Source organism: Dendrobates tinctorius, unplaced genomic scaffold (assembly GCF_039654945.1).
Source record: "Dendrobates tinctorius isolate UK_male_01 unplaced genomic scaffold, ASM3965494v1 ptg000012l, whole genome shotgun sequence".
In the NCBI taxonomy this organism is placed as follows: domain Eukaryota; kingdom Metazoa; phylum Chordata; class Amphibia; order Anura; family Dendrobatidae; genus Dendrobates; species Dendrobates tinctorius.
This window is the reverse complement of record NW_027361680.1, coordinates 13,499,382-13,520,807: the sequence shown is the minus strand read 5'-3', so window position 1 is coordinate 13,520,807 and position 21,426 is coordinate 13,499,382. Positions and strand designations below refer to the sequence as shown.

The 21,426-nt window shown below is 47.2% G+C and overlaps 1 protein-coding gene across 3 annotated transcripts in view; it reads right to left on the bottom strand.

The window, feature by feature from the left end:
• Positions 1–10,523: 10,523 nt before the first annotated feature.
• The window catches only part of FIRRM (FIGNL1 interacting regulator of recombination and mitosis), a 737,920-nt gene continuing 727,017 nt past the window's right edge, over positions 10,524–21,426 (bottom strand). For all 3 annotated transcript variants that reach the window (XM_073557998.1, XM_073557999.1, XM_073558000.1), the window contains one exon: positions 10,524–11,853. In XM_073557998.1, the coding sequence (XP_073414099.1) occupies positions 11,659–11,853 (195 nt within the window). In that variant the 3' untranslated portion in view covers positions 10,524–11,658. The remainder of the gene's footprint in view (positions 11,854–21,426) is intronic.

The window sequence follows — 21,426 nt, the reverse complement described above, 5'->3', positions numbered from 1 at the left end:
TTTCCAATCCAAAACTGGATTATGAATTTGCAACAAGGGAAACCCCAGAACAATGGTATCATGCAAATTATGCAACACCAAAAATTTGCAATTTTCTTGATGGTCTGGGGCGACCCGCATTACCACCTGGGTCCAAAACTGAGGTTTATTTTTCGCCAAAGGAGTAGCATCAATCCCCCTCAAAGGGATAAGCGTCCACAGAGGTGTCATCGGAAATCCACAACGTTTAGCAAAATCCAAGTCCATTAGGTTCAGGGCTGCTCCCGAATCCACAAAAGCCTTGGCGGAAAATGTGGACAGGGAGCAGATCAGAGTAATTGTCAGAAGAAACTTAGGTTGAACACCACCCACAGAAAACGTGTGTGCAAAATGTTTCTCTCGTTTAGGACAGACAGAAATAATATGCGAGGCATCTCCACAAAAAAAACACAGCTTATTATGACTTCTGAACTCCTGACGTTGCTCCCTGGACAAAACTCTATCACATTGCATAGGTTCAGACACTTGTTCAACAGGTGGGAACACCTCTCGTGCAGTCCTGCGTTCACGTAAACGCCGATCAACCTGAATGGCTAATGACATAGAATCGTCCAGACCAGAGGGAACAGGAAATCCCACCATAGTATCTTTTACGGCTTCTGACAAACCCTTCCGAAAGAGAGCTGCCAAGGCATTATCATTCCAGGTAGTAAGGACCGCCCACTTTCGGAATTTTTGACAGTACAATTCTGCAGAATCTCGACCCTGGCTCAATGCCAACAGGGTCAGGGTCTTTTCAGCCTGATCAATAGCATTAGGTTCGTCATACAACAACCCCAAGGCTTGAAAAAATGCGTTCATATTAGTCAGAATAGGATCATCTGGTTTCAAAGAAAACGCCCAATCCTGGGGATCGCCAATCAGCAAAGAGATGACAATTTTAACCTGCTGCGCGGAGCTCCCTGACGAGTTAGGCTTCAAGGCAAAAAATAATTTACAATTATTTTTGAAATTCAAAAATTTAGACCGATCCCCAAAAAACACATCAGGAGTAATGATCTTTGGTTCAGCAGCATGTGAATGAGCAAGGTAGGCGGAAATTCCCCGCACTTCCGCAGCGAGCTGCTCCACACGATCAGACAATTGCTTTATCTCCATTGAGAGAAAAAAAAAAATTCCCCCTACGGCCTCAGAGATATAGAGGAAAAAATATACACACTTTTTTTTTTTTTACAATTCTTTCCTGCTATTGAGTACCCTAGGATCTGCGGTATGGCTGGTGATTCTGTTATGAATGAGTCACCGTAGGAGGCAAAAACAGAAATACTAGCTAAGTCCAGAAAACCAGAGAAGTTGGCAGCTATCGGATTGCAGACCCCTGAACCCATCAACAACAACTAGCAGTAACCGTGGGGGGTTCCTACGGTGCCCTAGACCCCTCGATCACAGCCGGAGAACTAAATAGCCTAAAGACAGAAAGGGGGAAAAACTAAACTGCCCCAGAGCAGACCCCAAAGCAATAGGCAGCCCCCAACATATAATGACGGTGAAGCAAGATGAAAAAACACTCACACAGATAGAAAGATAGGCTGCGCAAATGATGGGGTCCAAGCTAACTAAATAGGACAGGATAGAAAAGCTGCTGTCTGCAATCCGCCAAAACCCTTTCAAAACAAGAGCCAAAAGGCTGATAGGGAAAAAAGCCCTGAAGATGCTAGGCTTCAAAAAGACTATATCAGTACTCAGGTATTCTCTGAAGACAGAGCAAAAAGGAATTCAGCTCACCCCAGCAGGGAATGGCAGAAATCCAGAAAAACAAGGCAAAACAAAACCAAAACACAAATGCAAAAAGCAGAGCAGAAAACTTCGCTTTGAGGAGCAGGAATCAGACTGGTCTCCTAGAATCCCTCAGAGAGATCACCAGCAAGGCAGAAGGGCGTCGGCTGCCTTATATCCAGTCATCAATTCCCGTCACCCAGTCATCATCATCCTGCCCAGGTGCTTGGTAATCAGCCTCACTACCTTCCTTCACCAGAAGAGGGAGTTCATCAGACCTCAATGGTGAAGGGGAAAATGAACTCACAACATGACCCCATTTATTCTTTCATGCACACAGATCAGTTGTCCTTTTTCCCTTGCAGAGAAACAGCCCCAAAGCAAGATGTTGCCACCCCCATGCTTCACAGTAGGTATGGTGTTCTTTGGATGCAACTCAGCATTCTGTCTTCTCCAAACACGTTTTTTTTCTACCAACGAGTTCTACTTTGGTTTCATCAGACTATATGACATTCTCCCAATATTCTTCTGGATAATCCAGACCCTCTCTAGCAAACTTCAGATGGGTCCGGACATGTACTAGCTTAAGCAGGGGGACATGTCTAGCACTGCTGGATCTGAGTCCCTGGCGCCGTAGTGTGTTACTGATGGTAGCTGTTAGCACCGCTACTACCACGGGTCCCACTGTCCCTGCCGTCCCCATACTCACCGCTGCTGCGTCGGCGTCCGGTCCGGGTTCCTCTGGCCTCTCGCTCCCTGCACGCACCGCCAGTCTTCCTCTGTTCCGGCGAGCGGTCTTCCGGTGCGTTCCTCCTCTGCCTTCGGCCGCACGCACTGTGCCTCAGCGCACGCGCCGGGGGGCCTGACCGCGCGCTCTGCCGTATGACGCCCGCTGCCTGACCTGATCCTGACCCTCCGCCTGGCCAATCGGGTGATACCAGCAGGTATTTCAGGCCTCCCTCCCTTAGGGGAGGCGCCTGACTATCGAGTTCTCCTCGCTGCACTCAGGCCCTGCTTGCTCACGCTGGCTCCTGCTCTCACTCGCTCTCCCGACTCCTGTAGCTGCATCAGCCTTTGTCTCCCTGCTAACCTGCCTGTGTCTTCCTTTTTCAGCCTCCTGTGCCCCGCTTCCGTCTGGTTCCCGCTGCTCTCCTCACCCTTCCGCAACCTCCGTTCCCTGGACCCTGGTTACCCCGGATCTCTCCTCCTCCTCTCCGCTGCTCATTCTCTTGAGCCGACCCCTGGTCCTGGCCGCCGTGACGTTTGAGCTTCCTGAGCCTGCTCCCAAACGGTCCCTGTATAGGGGTCGGTCCACCTGGTGCGCTCGCTCAGGGAGAGTTCGGCGTCACGGTCCAGTGGGTCCACTCTTGCCCCCGTATCCAGCCCCGTGACAGAATAGTCAGGCCGTGGACCCCGCCGGGGCCGCCGCCCAAAAGGAGCTAGTGTTCCTACGGGAGAACCAGACCCGTATAATGTCTTTTATGAAGACTATGGACTCCCACCTCTCGGCCTTGCAGGCAGCAGATCCCAGTAACGCTTCCCAATTGGCCAGTCTCCAGCAGGAGCTGGGTCAACATCGAGATACCCAGGCCCATATTCTGTCCTATATGGCTTCGGTCGACGATCGGCTGCTCTCCCTTCAGTCTGCAGCCGCACGCGAGCCGTCTCGCAGCCCAGATCCTGTCCCGTCCCCTAGGCTTGGAAAACCGCCACGGTATGGCGGCGACCCTAAGCTGTGCTGGGGTTTTTTGAATCAGTGCAGGTTGCATTTTGAACTCCTGCCTCAGCAGTATCCCACTGACCGGGCTAAGGTGGCCTTCATTGTGTCCCATTTGGAGGGAGAGGCCCTCTCTTGGGTGAATCCCCTGTGGGAGCGGGACGACCCCATAGTCTCTAGTCTCCAGATCTTCACGGACACTTTTCGTAAAGTTTTTGATGAGCCCGGCCGGTTGGCTTCCGTTACAGAGTCCCTTTTCTGCCTCACTCAGGGTTCTCTTACGGTCGGACAATACGCCATCCGGTTCCGCACCTTGGCCTCTGAGTTGGGGTGGAATAATGAGGCTCTGGTCGGGGCCTTCTGGCGTGGTCTCTCGGGCAAGATTAAGGATGAATTGGCAGGACGTGATACCCCGGCTACCTTAGAGGATCTCATTTCCTTGGCTACACGGATTGACCTCCGGTTTCAGGAACGCGCCCGCGAGGCCGCTAGGGAGAGGAGACCGCTTAGACCTTCTGCTTCTCTCCACAGGCCATCCAGTCCACGTTCCCTTGGGTCGTCCTCCAGTCCAGCGCCAGAGCCGATGCAAGTAGATCGGGTCAAGTTAGCGGAACAGCGCCGGAGGGAGAGATTGACGGATGGCTTATGTTTGTATTGCGGCAGCGCGTCTCACTTCCTGCGTTCTTGTCCTGAGAGGCCGGGAAACTCCTCCACCTAGGCCAGGTAAGAGAGGCCGTCCTAGGTGTGTCTCACTCCTCTCATCCTCTTACTCTTTCTGTGCAGCTGGTTTTTGGTCAGAGACATGGTTCGGAGGTGGCCTACGTGGACTCGGGCGCGGCGGGGAACTTCATCCGGTTGAAGGAGGTGAAGAAGTACCAGATTCCCGTTATTACCCTGAGGACTCCAAGGGTTATCGCCTCGGTTGATGGGAGACCTTTACAAGTGTCGGTATCTCTGGTTACGGAAGAGGTGCGTCTCCGCATCGGGGCATTGCACCAGGAGCTGATCTCGTTCTATGTAATAACCCAACCTGTCCCACGCTCTGCTACTTGGCCTCCCCTGGCTTAGGACACATGAACCCGTATTGGATTGGCGTTCCGGTGAAGTTCTCCGCTGGGGGCACCCTTGCCAAGAAAGGTGCCTAGCTCCCGTCCTCCCTGTCACTCCTCATCCAGTTTCCTCGGGTCCTGCAGGCTTGCCTGCCGCATACTGGTCATTTTCGGACGTCTTTGATAAGAGAGAGGCAGAGACACTTCCCCCGCATCGCCCGTATGATTGTCCTATTGACCTACGGCCGGGGACTACTTCGCCCAGGGGTCGAATTTATCCACTCTCTCCAGCGGAAACTACTGCCATGTCCGAGTACATTCGTGATAACCTTGCCAGAGGGTTCATATGGAAGTCTTCTTCTCCTGCCGGTGCCGGATTCTTCTTTGTGAAAAAGAAGGACGGTTCGCTCCGCCCGTGCATCGATTTCCGAGGATTAAACGATATCACGATAAAGAATAAATACCCCTTGCCTCTCATTCCTGAGCTCTTTGACCGCTTACGTGGAGCCCGCATCTTCTCGAAGTTGGATCTGCGCGGAGCCTACAACCTCGTTCACATCCGCTCCGGTGACGAATGGAAAACGGCCTTTAACACCAGGGACGGGCATTATGAATATCTTGTTATGCCCTTTGGCCTCTGCAATGCTCCCGCGGTGTTTCAGGAGTTCGTGAATGACATCTTCCGAGATCTGCTGTACTCCTGCGTGGTCGTGTACCTAGATGACATCCTTATTTTTTCCCCGGATCTGGCATCCCACAGGAGGAGTGTTCGTCTGGTACTGCAGCGCCTGCGAGAGAATCACCTCTACGCGAAGCTTGAGAAATGCCTCTTTGAGCAGTCATCGTTGCCCTTCTTAGGCTACATTGTTTCGGATTCTGGGCTGGAGATGGATCCTGAGAAATTGTTGGCAATTCTTCAATGGCCTCGTCCGGTAGGGGTCAAGGCGATTCAACGGTTTCTTGGCTTCGCCAATTATTGTCAGTTTGTGCCACATTTTTCTTCTCTCATCAAACCCATTTCCAGTCTTACTCGCAAGGGCACCAACTCCTCGTCCTGGCCAGCCGAAGCTGAAGAGGCCTTCTCCAGGTTAAAACAAGCCTTTGCAACAGCTCCTGTGCTCCACTGACCCGAGGCCAACAAGCCATTCGTTTTGGAGGTCGATGCCTCATCCACAGGAGCGGGTGCAGTTCTCTCTCAACGATCTTCCTCCGGACGACTGGTTACCTGTGTGTTTTCTCGAAGGCCTTCTCCCCTGCCGAGTGTAATTACTCCATCGGGGACCGCGAGTTGTTAGCCATAAAATTGGCCATGGAGGAGTGGCGCTATCTTCTTGAGGGAGCGGTCCACCCGTTTACCATCTTTACCGATCACAAGAATTTGGCATACCTCCAGTCAGCCGACAGACTGAATCCCCGACAAGCCCGATGGTCTCTCTTTTTTGGCCGGTTCGATTTTGAGCTGCGTTTTCGTCCCGGACCTAAAAACGTCAAGGCTGATGCATTGTCCCGTTCTCTGCAGTCTCCAGATTTGGTAGAGGAACCGACTCACATCATCGATCCGGCTAAGATCATCACGGTGGCTCCTGTGAGTCTAATCACTCCTCCTCCAGGCAAGACCTACGTTTCTGAGGCGGACAGAAGAGAGGTGCTGCATTGGGGACATTCCTCTAAACTTTCCGGGTATGTCGGAGTCAAAAAGACACTGGACTTCATTGCTCGTTTTATTGGTGGCCTTCACTTCGTCAGGATGTAATTGACTTCACGGCGTCTTGTTCCTCGTGTGCCAAGGTCAAAGTTCCTAGACGTCCACCCTCCGGTCTTCGGCTTCCTTTGCCGATCCCCTCGGTTCCGTGGCAACATATAGCATTCGATTTCGTCACCGATTTGCCTAAATCTTCTGGATGTACGACTATCCTGGTGGCAGTAGATCGCTTCTCTAAGATGGCCCATTTTGTTCCTCTTCCAGCGCTGCCCTCTGCTCCAGAGTTGGCGAAGATTTTTATCCAGCATATCTTCCGCCTTCACGGCTTCCCGCAGCATATTGTCTCGGATCGTGGTGTACAATTCACTTCTCGATTTTGGAGAGCCTTATGTAAACTTCTGGAGGTCAGATTGGACTTTTCTTCCGCCTACCATCCTCAGTCCAACGGGCAAGTGGAACGTGTCAATCAGGTGCTAGCCTCATATTTACGCCTGTTCTCGAATGCGCACCAGGATAACTGGGTCCATCTTCTCCCCTGGGCAGAATTCTCCTACAATAATCATTCCAGCGAGTCCTCAGCTAAGTCTCCATTTTTTGTAGTATTTGGAATGCATCCTGGTATTCCACTGCCGATATCCACTGCTTCCGGTGTGCCTGCAACGGATTCCCTGGCCATTGAATTCTCCAAGGTCTGGTCCGAGACTAAAGAAACTCTCAAGAAGTCCGGGGAGCGCATGAAGAGACATGCTGACAAGAGGCGCTTGGACTCCCCGACTTACCTCCCGGGACAACAAGTTTGGCTGTCGGCCAAGTATATTAGGCTAAAGCTCCCGTCTTACAAGCTTGGACCCCGCTACATTGGGCCTTTCAAGATTCTCAGGCGCATCAACAACGTGTCCTACCGGCTGGAGTTGCCCGCCTCGCTCCGAGTTCCCAACACCTTCCACGTCTCTCTCCTTAAGCCAGTTGTCCTGAATCGTTTCCACCCAGCTCCAAACTCTTCTCCTCCACCAGTCAGCTCTGATGATGTTTTTGAGGTGAGAGATATTTTGGCCTCAAGAAGGGTAAGAGGTAAAACATTTTTTCTCATCGACTGGGAGGGTTTCGGTCCCGAGGAGAGGTCTTGGGAACCGTCCGAGAACATCAATGCTCCACGTATTCTTAAAAGGTTCCTTTCCAGACACAGTAGAGGGGGGTGTAAGGGAGGAGGTACTGTCAGCACCGCTACTACCACGGGTCCCACTGTCCCTGCCATCCCCATACTCACCGCTGCTGCGTCGGCATCCAGTCCGGGTTCCTCTGGCCTCTCGCTCCCTGCGCGCACCGCCAGTCGTCCTCCGTTCCGGCGGGCGGTCTTCTGGCGCGTTCCTCCTCTGCCTTCGGCCGCGCGCACTGTGCCTCTGCGCACGCGCCGGGGGGCCTGACCGCGCGCTCTGCCGTATGACGCCCGCTGCCTGACCTGATCCTGACCCTCCGCCTGGCCAATCGGGGGATACCAGCAGGTATTTCAGGCCTCCCTCCCTTAGGGGAGGCGCCTGACTATCGAGTTCTCCTCGCTGCGCTCAGGCCCTGCTTGCTCACGCTGGCTCCTGCTCTCGCTCGCTCTCCCGTAGCTGCATCAGCCTTTGTCTCCCTGCTAACCTCCCTGTGTCTTCCTTTTTCAGCCTCCTGTGCCCCGCTTCCGTCTGGTTCCCGCTGCTCTCCTCACCCTTCCGCAACAACCTCCGTTCCCTGGACCCTGGTTACCCCGGATCTCTCCTCCTCCTCTCCGCTGCTCATCCTCTTGAGCCGACCCCTGGTCCTGGCCGCCGTGACGTTTGAGCTTCCTGAGCCTGCTCCCAAACGGTCCCTGTATAGGGGTCGGTCCACCTGGTGCGCTCGCTCAGGGAGAGTTCGGCGTCACGGTCCAGTGGGTCCACTCTTGCCCCCGTATCCAGCCCCGTGACAGTAGCCTTTGTTAAGGTGGTCACAGCTCTATGCAGGTCATTCACTAGGTCCCCCCATGTGGTTCTGGGACTTTTGCTCACCGTTCTTGTGATCATTTTGACCCCACCGGTCTTGTATTGTATCTCTTGTTGATTTGATCACACCAAGCTGCTTGTCTATTGCAGATTCAATCTTCCCAGCCTGGTGCAGTGGAGCTTGGAGTGTGACTGTTTGAGGTTGTGGACAGGTGTCTTTTATACAGATAAGTTCAAACAGGTGCCATTACTACAGGTAATGAGTGGAGGACAGAAAAGCATCTTAAAGTTACAGGTCTGTGAAAGCCAGAAATCTTGCATGTTTTTAGGTGACCAAACACTTATTTTCCACCATAATTTGGAAAATAAATCTTGCCAAATCCGACAAGGTGATTATCTGGATTTGCTTTCTCATTTTGACACTCATAGTTGTGGTCAATTACAGGCCTCTCATCTTTTTAAGTGGGAGAACTTGCACAATTGGTGGCTGACTAAATACACTGCTCAAAAAAATAAAGGGAACACTTAAACAACAGAATAAAATTCCAAGTAAAGCTAACTTTTGTAAAATCAAACTGTAGACTTAGGAAGCAACACTGATTGACAAACAATTTCACATGCTGTTGTGCAAATGGAATAGACAACAGATGGAAATTATTGGCAATCATCAAGACACTCTCAATAAAGGAGTGGTTCTGCAGGTGGGGACCACAGACCACATCTCAGTAGCAATACTTTCTGGCTGATGTTTTGGTCACTTTTGAATGTTGGGTGTGCTTTCACACTCGTGGTAGCATGAGACGGACTCTACAACCCACACAAGTGGCTCAGGTAGTGCAGCTCATCCAGGATGGCACATCAATGCGAGCTGTGGCAAGGTTTGCTGTCTCTGTCAGCGTAGTGTCCAGAGGCTGGAAGAGCTACCAGGAGATGTTGAGGGGGCTGTAGGTGGGCAACAACCCAGCAGCAGGATCGCTACCTCCACCTTTGTGCAAGAAGGAACAGGAGGAGCACTGCCAGAGCCCTGCAAGATGACCTCCAGCAGGCCACAAGTGTGCATGAGTCTGCACAAACAGTTAGAAACTGACTCCATGAGGATGGTCTGAGTGACAGACGTCCACAGATGGGGGTTGTGCTCGCAGCCTAACACCGTGCAGGATGCTTGGCATTTGACACAGAGCACCAGGATTGGCAAATTTGCCACTGGCGCCCTGTGCTCTTCACAGATGAAAGCAGGTTTCCACTGAGCACGTGTGACAGACGTGACAGTGTCTGGAGATGTCATGGAGAGCGATCTGCTGCCTGCAACATTCTTCTGCATGACCGGTTTGGTAGTGGGTAAGTAATGGTGTGAGGTGGCATTTCTTTGGAGAGCCGCACAGCCCATGAGCTCACCAGAGATAGCCTGGTTATCATTAGGTACCGAGATGAGATCCTCAGAAACCTTGTGAGACCATATGCTGGTGCGGTTGGCCTGGGGTTTCTCCTCGTGCAGGACAATATGCCAGACCTCATGTGGCTGGAGTGTGTCAGCAGTTCCTGCAGGATGAAGGCATTGAAGCTATGGACTGGTCCACCCGCCGTTCCCCAGACCTGAATCTGATTGAGCACATCTGGGACATCATGTCTCGCTTCATCCACCGTCACATTGCACTTCAGACTGTCCAGGAGTTGGCGGATACTTTAGTCCAGGTCTGGGAGGAGATCCCTCAGAAGACCATCCGCCGCCTCATCGGGAGCATGCCCAGGCATTGTACAGTAGGGAGGTCATACAGGCACGTGGAGGCCACACACAATACAGAGCGTATTTTGCTTGTCATGAAGCATTTCCACTGAAGATGGATCAGCCTGTAATGTGATTTTCCACTTTCATTTTGAGTATCATTCCAAATCCAGACCTCCATGGGATATTCATTTTGTTTTACATTGATAATTGTTATGTTCTATTGATCTGAACACATTCCACTATGCAATGAATAAAAATCTGCAACTGGAATATTTCATTCCGAGATATCTAGGATGTGGCATTTTAGTGTTTCCTTTATTTTTTTGAGCAGTGTACTTTTTTCCCCACTGTATTTTGTACTTGTACGCTTGCAGCAAGTCGTTCATAGGAAATGATTTTTTTTTTCATACAAATGCCTGTTTTTTTTGTATAGAAATCCTTACTGTAATAAGGTTTAATTACGAAATGTGCCCCATTCTCTCACATTCTGGTTCCACTTCTTCAACTGGCAAGCACTTCCGATCTTCTATGTATTTGGAGCCAAAGCTGATCCCACCTCTCGTTTTCTATACTTCTTTTGTTTACACAAAAGGAAAAAAAACAAAAGTCAGTATAGACATCCAAAATATATTTTTATTTTAACAATGGCCTTTTTCCTAATTTCAAACATCCAAAGGAAGAAAATAATTTCGCATTTTTCAGACTATAAGATGCACTTTTTTGCTCCCAAATTAGAAGGGGGAAATGGGTGTTGTGTCTAAAAGTCCGAACGTAGCATGTAGCTTACTGAGGGGATGGGGAGCGGACGTGGAGTGGGATCACAGGAGGCAGGGTCCCTTCCTCAGTAGGCCGCCAGTAGCAGCCCATGGCTTCAGGAAAATGGCTGCTGGGAAAGCAATACACTCCGCTCTGTCTCACCGCCGACACCGTGCACACAGCATTTCACCGCTGGGGCACCCACTTCTCCCACCCAGGGCCCACAGCATTGCTCCACTTCTGCCACAGTTGACTTCCTGAGGAAGGGAGCATGCCTCCTGTGACCCCGCTCCACTGCTGCGGCCCCCATGTAAGATATTATTTCCCCTGTTTTCCTGGGGTGCATCTTATAGTCCAAAAAATATGGTACCCAGTCATTGCTTGCAACAATATTATGCTGCCAGATTAGTGTATCTAGTACACTAAGCACATCTTAAGTAGAAATGAGAACAAAGATGAGGCAACAAGCAGATGAATTTAAAAAACAATTAACAATAAACATGAAAAGATCAAATTTAGGCAAGTCATTGTGCAGGGAAAGTTAGTAGGGGGGCTGTAACATCAGCAATTGTGAATTTTAGATCCGGATACATCTACTGTATATAGAAAAGTAACTTTTTACTTTAATTGTGATGATAATGAGAATGTTGAAAATTGATCTGTACTGAACGAAATGAGAGATTGAGTGAGCAGAGTAAAAACAGCAAGATTTCTGAATATGACTGGAGGATTGGTACAAGACAACTAGATTTACAGGTTTTGCTACACAAAACAGACGAATCTCATCTGAAAGTAAATGGTGGTCAGATATAAAATGCTAGTAGACACATTTGTAAAAAGTCTGGAAAAATATAGTTTTGTCCTTCTCACATATTCATGGCTCCAATCACACCACCAGGTGGAGAAAATGACAAAAGCATGACCATGTCATCACTTTATGAGAATGGAATAACCCTTTTCAGAGCAGTAAATTAAGAAAATGTCCTGTATAACTATCTCTCTTCTGCAGTTGTTTGGATTTTTGTTATCAGGCTTTGGATATTGGAAAGTCTTTCTGGGAGCCACTGTGGTGTACTGTTTTCCTGCAATAGTGACTGTATTAAAATCAAGGATTTCTCAGCTGCTTTGATGTGGACTTCAAATTCCTCATCAGTGAATGTGTCTTTCCGAGGATGTTTTGCAGAAGGCTGTGGAGGATCAAAAATATGTCATTATAAAAAGACAAAAATAATAAAGGTACATTCATGAACATATTAAAAAAAATAAATACACAAAGAAGCCACAGCAACATTTCTTTTACTTGCACTCTTGCTCTTGTTTGAGTACAATAAATTTAACCAATTTACCCGCAATAAATTTAACCCCTTTACCCCCCGAGGGTGGTTTGCACGTTAATGACCAGGTCAATTTTACAATTCTGACCACTGTCCCTTTATAAGGTCATAACTCTGGAAAGCTTCCATGGATCCCGGTGATTCTGAGATTGTTTTCTCGTGACATATTGTACTCCATGACAGTGGTAAAATTTATTTGATATGACTTGAGCTTGTGAAAAAAACAGAAATTTGGCGAAAATTTTGCAATTTTCCAACTTAGAATTTTCATGTCTTTAACCTCTTTCTGACATATAATGTACTATCCCGTCCAGGTGACCCGGGCCAGTATGACTGTGGACAGGATAGTACGTCATAACGATCAGCTGCGCTCACAGAGAGAGTGCGGCTGATCGCGGCCGAGTGTCAGCTTAGTGAACCCCTTAAAAAAAGACAAAAAATAATGCTTTATCATCATACCGTGGAACAAAAAATAACACCTGATCAAAAAGAAAGATATAAATAACCATGGTACCGTTGAAAATGTCATCTTGTCCCGCAAAAAACGAGCCGCCATACAGCGTCATCAGCGCAAAAATAAAGTTATAGCTCACAGAATAAAGCGCTGCAAAATAATAATTTTTTATAAAAAATTGTTTCTATTGTATAAAAGCGCCAAAACATAAAAAAAGATATAAATTAGGTATCACTGTAATCGCACTAACCCAAAGAATAAAACTGCTTTATCAATTTTACCACATAAAGAACAGTATAAACGCCCCCCCCAAAGAAATTCATGAATTGCTGGTTTTTGTTCATTCTGCCTCCCAAAAATCGTAATAAAAAGCGATCAAAAAATGTCATGAGCCCGAAAATGAAAACATCAACTCCTGCAAAAAATAAGAACTCACATGACTCTGTGGGCCAAAATAAGAAAAATTATAGCTCTCAAAATGTGGTGATGCAAAAACAATTTTTTGCAATAAAAATCGTCTTTTAGCGTGACAGCTGCCAAACATAAAAACCCGCTATAAATAGTAAATCATACCCCCCTTTATCACCCCCTTAGTTAGGAAAAAATAATAAAATTAAAAAAATGTATTTATTTCCATTTTCCTATTAGGGCTAGGGTTAAGGTTGGGGCTATAGTTAGGGTTGAGGCTAAAGTTAGGATTAGGGTTGGGATTAGGGTTAGGGTGTGTTAGGGTTATGGTTAGGATTAGAGTTAGGGGTGTGTTGGGGTTAGGGTTGGAGTTAGAATTGGAGGGTTTCCACTGTTTAGGAACATCAAGGACTCGCCAAACGCGACATGGCCTCTGATCTCAATTCCAGCCAATTCTGCGTTGAAAAAGTAAAACGGTGCTCCTTCCCCTGCCATGCCATGCGTCCAAACAGTGGTTTACCCTCACAAATGGGCTATCAGCATACTCAGGACAAATTGCACAATAACTCTTGGGGTCCAATTTATTCTGTTACCCTTGAAAAAAAAATTGGGGGTGAAAATATCATTTTTGTGGAAAAAAATATGATTTTTTATTTTTACGGCTCCAAGTTATAAACTTCTGTGAAACACTTGGTTCAAAGTTCTCACCACACGTCTAGATAAGTTCCTTGGGGGTTCTAGTTGCCAAAATGGGGTCACTTGTGGGGGGGGTTTCCACTGATCAGGCACATCAGAGGCACTCCAAACACGACATGGTGTCCGAAAAAGTCAAACGGCACGCCTTCCCTTCCGAGCTCTGCCATGTGTGCAAACAGTGGTTTACCCTCACATATGGGGTATCAGTGTACTCTGGGCGAATGGCACATAACTTTTGGGGTCTTGTTACCCTTGGGAAAACAAAAATTGGGGGGGCTCTCCTTTAGTGACCGCCACCACTATTCTTGGAGGAGGCAGCACCCCCTTTTTTTTTTTGGTGATTGGCAGACTTTTTCCTTCTTCACTGCCTCTCCCCACTCACTCTCAAGGCCCGCCAACACCGGTGGTGGTGCTTCGGGGGAAGCCAGCACATGGCCCCGACCCAGCCGAGGCAGGAAGCCCCACTGCCTCTGTTGCCACACTGGTCTGGTCCCCGGCATCACGCGTCGATCTGCAGGTACGTGCTGTAGGTTCCCCGTCAGGGACAGGAAACCAACTGATGTGGGAGAGAGGTACCGCCTTTTTCATCTGTAGTTTTCCTGTCCCTGTGGGCGGATCCCTCTCTCCGTGGTGCCGTCATGGAGGAAAGTGAAAATATGATTTTTTAATTTTACGGCTGTACGTTATAAATTTCTGTGAAGCCCTTGGGGGTTCAAAATTCTCACCACATATCTAGAAAAGTTTCTTGGGGGGTCTAGTTTCCAAAATGGGGTCACTTGTGGGGTTTTTTCACTGTTTAGGCACATCAGGGGCTCTCCAAACGCGACATGGCATCTGATCTCAATTCCAGCCTATTTTGCATTGAAAAATTCAAATGGTGCTCCTTCCCTTCTGAGCTCTGCCATGTGCCCAAACAGTGGTTTACCTGGACATATGGGGTATCAGCGTACTCAGGACAAATTGCACAGTAACTTTTTGGGACCAATTTCTCCTGTTACCCTTGGGAAAATAAAAAAAATTGGACCTGAAGTAATTTTTTTGTGAAATAAAGTTAAATGTTCATTTTTGTTTTTAAACATTCAAAAAATTCCTGTGAAGCACCTGAAGGGTTACTAAACTTCTTGCATGTGGTTTTGAGCACCTTAAGGGGTGCAGTTTTTTAGAATAGTGTCACTTTTGGGTATTTTCTATCATATAGACCCCTCAAAGTGACTTCAAATGTGATGTGGTCACTAAAAAAAATGGAGTTGTAAAAATAAGAAATCGCTGGTCAAGTTTTAACCCTTATAACTTCCTAACAAAAAAAAATTTTGGTTCCAAAATTGTGCTGATGTAAAGTAAACGTGAGAAATATTACTTATTAAGTATTTTGTGTGACATATCTCTGTGATTTAGGGGCATGATAATTCATAGTTGGAAAATTTTGAAATTTTCGCCAAATTTCCATTTTTTCACAAATAAACGCGTCAATATCAAAGAAATTTTACCACTATCATAAAGTAAAATATGTCACGAGAAAACAATGTCATAAACACCGGGATCTATAGAAGTGTTCCAGAGTTATTACCTCACAAAGGGACAGTTGTTATGATGAGTCACCGAAGGAGGAAAAAACAAAATACCAGCTAAGTCCAGAAAAACCAGAGAGGTTGGCAGCTATCGGATTGCAGACCCCTGAACCTATCCACAACAACTAGCAGTAGCCGTGGGGGGTTCCTACGGTGCCCTAGACCCCTCGATCACAGCCGGAGAGCTACATAGCCTAAAGACAGAAAGGGGGAAAAACTAAACTGCCCCAGAGCAGACCCCAAAGCAATAGGCAGCCCCCAACATATAATGACGGTGAAGCAAGATGAAAACACTAACACAGATAGAAAGATAGGTTGAGCAAATGATGGGGCCCAAGCTAACTACATAGGAAAGCTGCTGTCTGCCATCCGCAAAAACCCTATCAAAATGAGCCAACCGACTGATAGGAAAAACAGGCCCTGAAGTCGCTAAGCTTCAAAAGACTATATCAGCACTCAGGTATATTCTGAAGACAGAGCAAAAGATCAACAGATCAGAGACAAAAATGGAATTCAGCTCACCCCCGGCCGGGGATGGCAGAACTCCCAAAAAACAAGGCAAAACAAAACTGAAGAGTACAAAGCAGAGCAGAAAAACTTAGCTGTGAGACGCAGGAATCAGACTGGTCTCCAAGAATCCAGCAGGAAAATCACCAGCCAGGAAGAAGGGCGTCGGCAGCCTTATATCCAGTCCTCAATTTCAGCCACCCAGTTATCATCTAGCTGCCCAGGTGTTCGGTAATCAGTCTCACTAACTTCCTGCACCAGAGGAGGGAGTTCACCAGACCTCAACGGTGAAGGGAAAAATGAACTCAACAGTACCTCCACCTTGAGGAGGGGTCACCGAACCCTCATCCATGCCACCAGGGCGATCCGGGTGAGCCCGATGAAAGGCACGCACCAATCTTTTGGCATGAATATCAGAGGCAGAGACCCAGGAATTATCCTCCTGACCATAACCCTTCCACTTAACCAAATACTGGAGTCTCCGTCTAGCCAGACGGGAATCCAGTATCTTCTCTACCTCATATTCCATGTTACCTTCAACCAATATAGGGTCAGGAGGTGCCACCACAGGAACTACTGGTTCAACAAACCTCTTCAACAAGGACTTATGAAACACATTATGAATTTTAAATGTGACAGGAAGAGCCAACCGAAAAGAGACCGGATTAATAATCTCCAAAATCTTGTAAGGTCCAATAAATCTAGGCTTAAACTTAGGAGAAGCCACCTTCATAGCGATATTTTTTGACAACAACCAAACCATATCACCCACCTTAAACTGGGGACCAATGGTCCTACGCCGGTTGGAAAACCACTGGGCCTTTTCCTGGGAGAGAGACAACTTATCCACTACTTGGTCCCAGATCTGGTGCATTCTCTCCACCACAGTGTCAACACCTGGGCAGGCAGAAGGCTCCACCTGCCCTGAAGAAAATCGAGGGTGAAAACCAAAGTTACAAAAAAAAGGTGACATCAAAGTGGCAGAACTAGCTCTATTATTTAAAGCAAATTCGGCCAAGGGCAAAAATGAAACCCAATCATCCTGATCGGCAGAAATAAAACATCTCAAATACGACTCCAAAGTCTGGTTTGTTCTCTCCGTCTGCCCATTGGTCTGAGGGTGAAACGCAGAGGACAACTGAATTCCCAGCATGGAACAGAAAGTCCTCCAAAATCTAGACACAAACTGAACTCCTCTGTCAGATACAATGTTCTCAGGAATCCCGTGCAAGCGAACCACCTGTTGCAAAAACAAGGGCACCAACTCAGAGGAAGATGGCAACTTAGGGAGTGGTACAAGATGGACCATCTTAGAGAATCTATCACAAATCACCCAAATAACAGTCATTCTCTGAGAGACAGGCATATCAGAGATAAAATCCATTGAAATATGGGTCCATGGCCTCCTGGGCACCGGCAAAGGCATCAACAAGCCACTAGAGCGAGAGCAAGGTTTAGACCGGGAGCAAGTCCCACAGGACTGCACAAAATTCCTGACATCACGAGACAAGGCGGGCCACCAAAAAGACCGACTCACCAGATCTCTAGTACCAAAAATACCTGGATGACCAGCCAATGCAGAGCAATGAACTTCAGACATCACTCTCTTCCTCCACTGGTCAGGAACATACAACTTTCCACTGGGACAACGCTCAGGTTTGTCCTCCTGAAACTCTTCCAGAGCACGTCTCAAATCGGGCGAGATGGCAGAAAGAACTACCCCCTCGCCTAAGATGGTAGCAGGCTTAGTCACAACAGGAGAATCAGCAAGGAAACTCCTAGAGAGGGCGTCTGCCTTGACATTCTTAGTGCCTGGAAGAAAAGAGACCACAAAATCAAAACGTGTGAAAAACAAGGTCCACCTAGCCTGTCTAGGATTCAAGCGCTTGGCCAACTCCAGGTAAATCAAATTCTTGTGGTCAGTAAGGACCACGACTTGGTGTTTGGCTCCCTCCAACCAATGTCTCCACTCCTCAAATGCCCATTTCATGGCCAACAGTTCCCGATTCCCCACATCATAGTTACGTTCGGATGGGGAGAACTTTCGGGAAAAGAAAGCACAAGGATTCATTTTAGATGTCACAGGATCTTTTTGGGACAACACCGCTCCTGCACCAATCTCAGAAGCGTCCACCTCCACCTGAAACGGGAGTGAGACATCAGGTTGCCGCAAAACCGGAGCAGAAGTGAATCTTCGCTTCAGCTCCTGAAAGGAAGAAACAGCCTCCGGAGACCAATTCAGCACATCAGCACCCTTCCTAGTCAAATCCGTCAATGGCTTGGCAATACCAGAAAAATTAGCTATAAATTTCCGATAAAAATTAGCAAAACCCAAAAACTTCTGGAGGGCCTTCAAAGAAGTGGGCTGAACCCAATCATAAATGGCCTGTACCTTGGCCGGGTCCATTTCAATAGTTGACGGAGACAAAATAAATCCCAAAAATGAAACCCTCTGTACCCCAAAAAGGCATTTCGATCCCTTGACATACAGGGAATTCTCCCTCAAAATCCGGAACGCAGTCCGAACATGTTCCACATGAGAGTCCCAATTCTTTGAGAAGATCAAAATATCATCCAGATAGATAATCAAAAATTTATCCACAAAGTCTCGGAATATATCATTCATGAAGCACTGGAAGACAGAAGGGGCATTAGTGAGCCCAAAAGGCATCACCAGGTACTCAAAAGGTCCCTCCGGAGTATTAAACGCCGTCTTCCATTCATCCCCATGCTTAATGCGGATAAGATTATACGCCCCCCTGAGGTCAAGCTTGGTAAACCAGCAAGCACCTTTAACTCTGGAGAATAGATCAGAAATCAGGGGTAACGGATACTGATATTTAACAGTAATTTTGTTGAGGGCACGATAATTAATACAAGGCCTTAATGAACCATCCTTTTTAGCCACAAAAAAAACCCAGCACCTAAGGGTGAAGAGGATGGTCTAATATGACCCTTCTCCAATGCCTCCTTAATATAGGATCGCATAGCCTCGTGCTCGGGTACAGATAAATTGAAAAGCCAACCCTTGGGGAATTTACACCCCGGGTTCAGCTCAATTGCACAGTCATAACTCCTATGAGGAGGCAAAGACGCAGACTCATTCTCACTAAATACATCATAAAAGTCAGCCAAATAGTCAGGAACATCATGCGACTGGGGAGAGGTGGAGAAAACAGGAGCATCACTAAGGGCACACCGACAACCCCAACTCACCACAGACAGATTTCCAATCCAGAACTGGATTATGAATTTGCAACCAGGGAAACCCCAGAACAATGGTATCATGCAAATTATGCAACACCAAAAATCTGCAATTTTCTTGATGGTCCGGGGCGACCCGCATTACCACCTGGGTCCAAAACTGAGGTTTATTCTTCGCCAAATGAATAGCATCAATACCCCTCAAAGGGATAGGCGTCTGCAGAGGTGTCATAGGAAATCCACAACGTTTAGCAAAATCCAAGTCCATCAGGTTCAGAGCTGCTCCTGAATCCACAAAAGCCTTGGCGGAAAATGTGGACAGGGAGCAGATCAGAGTAATTGCCAGAAGAAACTTAGGTTGAACACCACCCACAGAAAACGTGTGTGCACAACGTTTCTCTCGTTTAGGGCAGACAGAAATAATATGCGAGGCATCTCCACAAAAAAAACACAGCTTATTACGCCTTCTTAACTCCTGACGTTGCACCCTAGACAAAACTCTATCACATTGCATAGGTTCAGACATTTGTTCAACAGGTGGCAACATCTCTCGTGTAGTTTTGCGTAAACGTAAACGCCGATCCACCTGAATGGCTAATGACATAGAATCGTCAAGACCAGAGGGAACAGGAAATCCCACCATAGTATCTTTTACAGTTTCTGACAAACCCTTCCGAAAGAGGGCTGCCAAGGCACCATCATTCCAGGTAGTACGGACCGCCCACTTTCGGAATTTTTGACAGTACAACTCTGCCGAATCCCGACCCTGGCTTAATGCCAACAGGGTCTTTTCAGCCTGATCAATAGCATTAGGTTCATCATACAACAACCCCAAGGCTTGAAAAAATGCGTTCACATTATTCAGAATAGGATCATCAGGTTTCAAAGAAAACGGCCAATCCTGGGGATCGCCGCGCAGCAAAGAGATGACAATTTTAACCTGCTGCGCAGAGTTCCCCGACGAGTTAGGCTTCAATTTAATAATTTACAATTATTCTTGAAATTCAAGAATTTAGACCGATCCCCAAAAAACACATCAGGAGTAGGAATCTTTGGTTCAGCAGCATGTGAATGAGCAAGATAGGCGGAAATTCCCCGCACTTCAGCAGCGAGCTGCTCCACACGATCAGACAATTGCTTCATCTCCATTGAGATAAAAATTCCCCCTACGGCCTCAGAGATATAGAGGAAAAAATATGCACACACAAGAAAGAAAAAAAAAAATTCTGACCCTTTTTTTTTTTTACAATTCTCTCTTGCTATTGAGTACCCTAGGATCTGCGGTATGGCTGGTGATTCTGTTATGATGAGTCACCGAAGGAGGAAAAAACAAAATACCAGCTAAGTCCAGAAAAACCAGAGAGGTTGGCAGCTATTGGATTGCAGACCCCTGAACCTATCCACAACAACTAGCAGTAGCTGTGGGGGGTTCTTATGGTGCCCTAGACCCCTCGATCACAGCCGGAGAGCTACATAGCCTAAAGACAGAAAGGGAGAAAAACTAAACTGCCCCAGAGCAGACCCCAAAGCAATAGGCAGCCTCCAACATATAATGACGGTGAAGCAAGATGAAAACACTAACACAGATAGAAAGATAGGTTGAGCAAATGATGGGGCCCAAGCTAACTACATAGGACAGGATAGGAAAGCTGCTGTCTGCCATCCGCAAAAACCCTTTCAAAATGAGCCAACCGACTGATAGGAAAAACAGGCCCTGAAGTCGCTAGGCTTCAAAAGACTATATCAGCACTCAGGTATATTCTGAAGACAGAGCAAAAGATCAACAGATCAGAGACAAAAATGGAATTCAGCTCACCCCCGGCCGGGGATGGCAGAACTCCCAAAAAACAAGGCAAAACAAAAGCAAAACTGAAGAGTACAAAGCAGAGCAGAAAAACTTAGCTTTGAGATGCAGGAATCAGACTGGTCTCCAAGAATCCAGCAGGAAAATCACCAGCCAGGAAGGACTTCGGCAGCCTTATATCCAGTCCTCAATTCCAGCCACCCAGTTATCATCTAGCTGCCCAGGTGTTTGTTAATCAGTCTCACTACCTTCCTTCACCAGAGGAGGGAGTTCACCAGACCTCAACGGTGAAGGGAAAAATGAACTCACAACAGAGAGTGGTCAGAATTGTAAAAATTGGCCTGGTCATTAACATGCAAATCACCCTTGGGTGTAAAGGGGTTAAATCACAGAGATATATCACACATAATACTGTTGTGCAATTTGTCCTGAGTATGCTGATACCACATAAAATGTTGCTTTAGCACAAAGTTTTTAATTTTTCTAAGGGCTAATATGATTTTTTTTTTTACAACAAGCTAAGGTCCATTTTTTCATGAGTGTGACAATACCCTACATGTAATCGGGAAAAAATTTTCATGCACAGTCTAAAGCTCAGAAAGCAAGGAGCACCAGATTTTACACGAGTGTGTGACAGAATTTTATACCATTGGGCAGTGAAGACAAAATAACTACATTTTTACCACCAAAATGTTGTTTTAGCCAAAGATTTTACATTTTCACAAAAGAATTGGATAAAAATGGCACCAAAATGTCCCACAATTTCTACTGAACATGTCAACAGT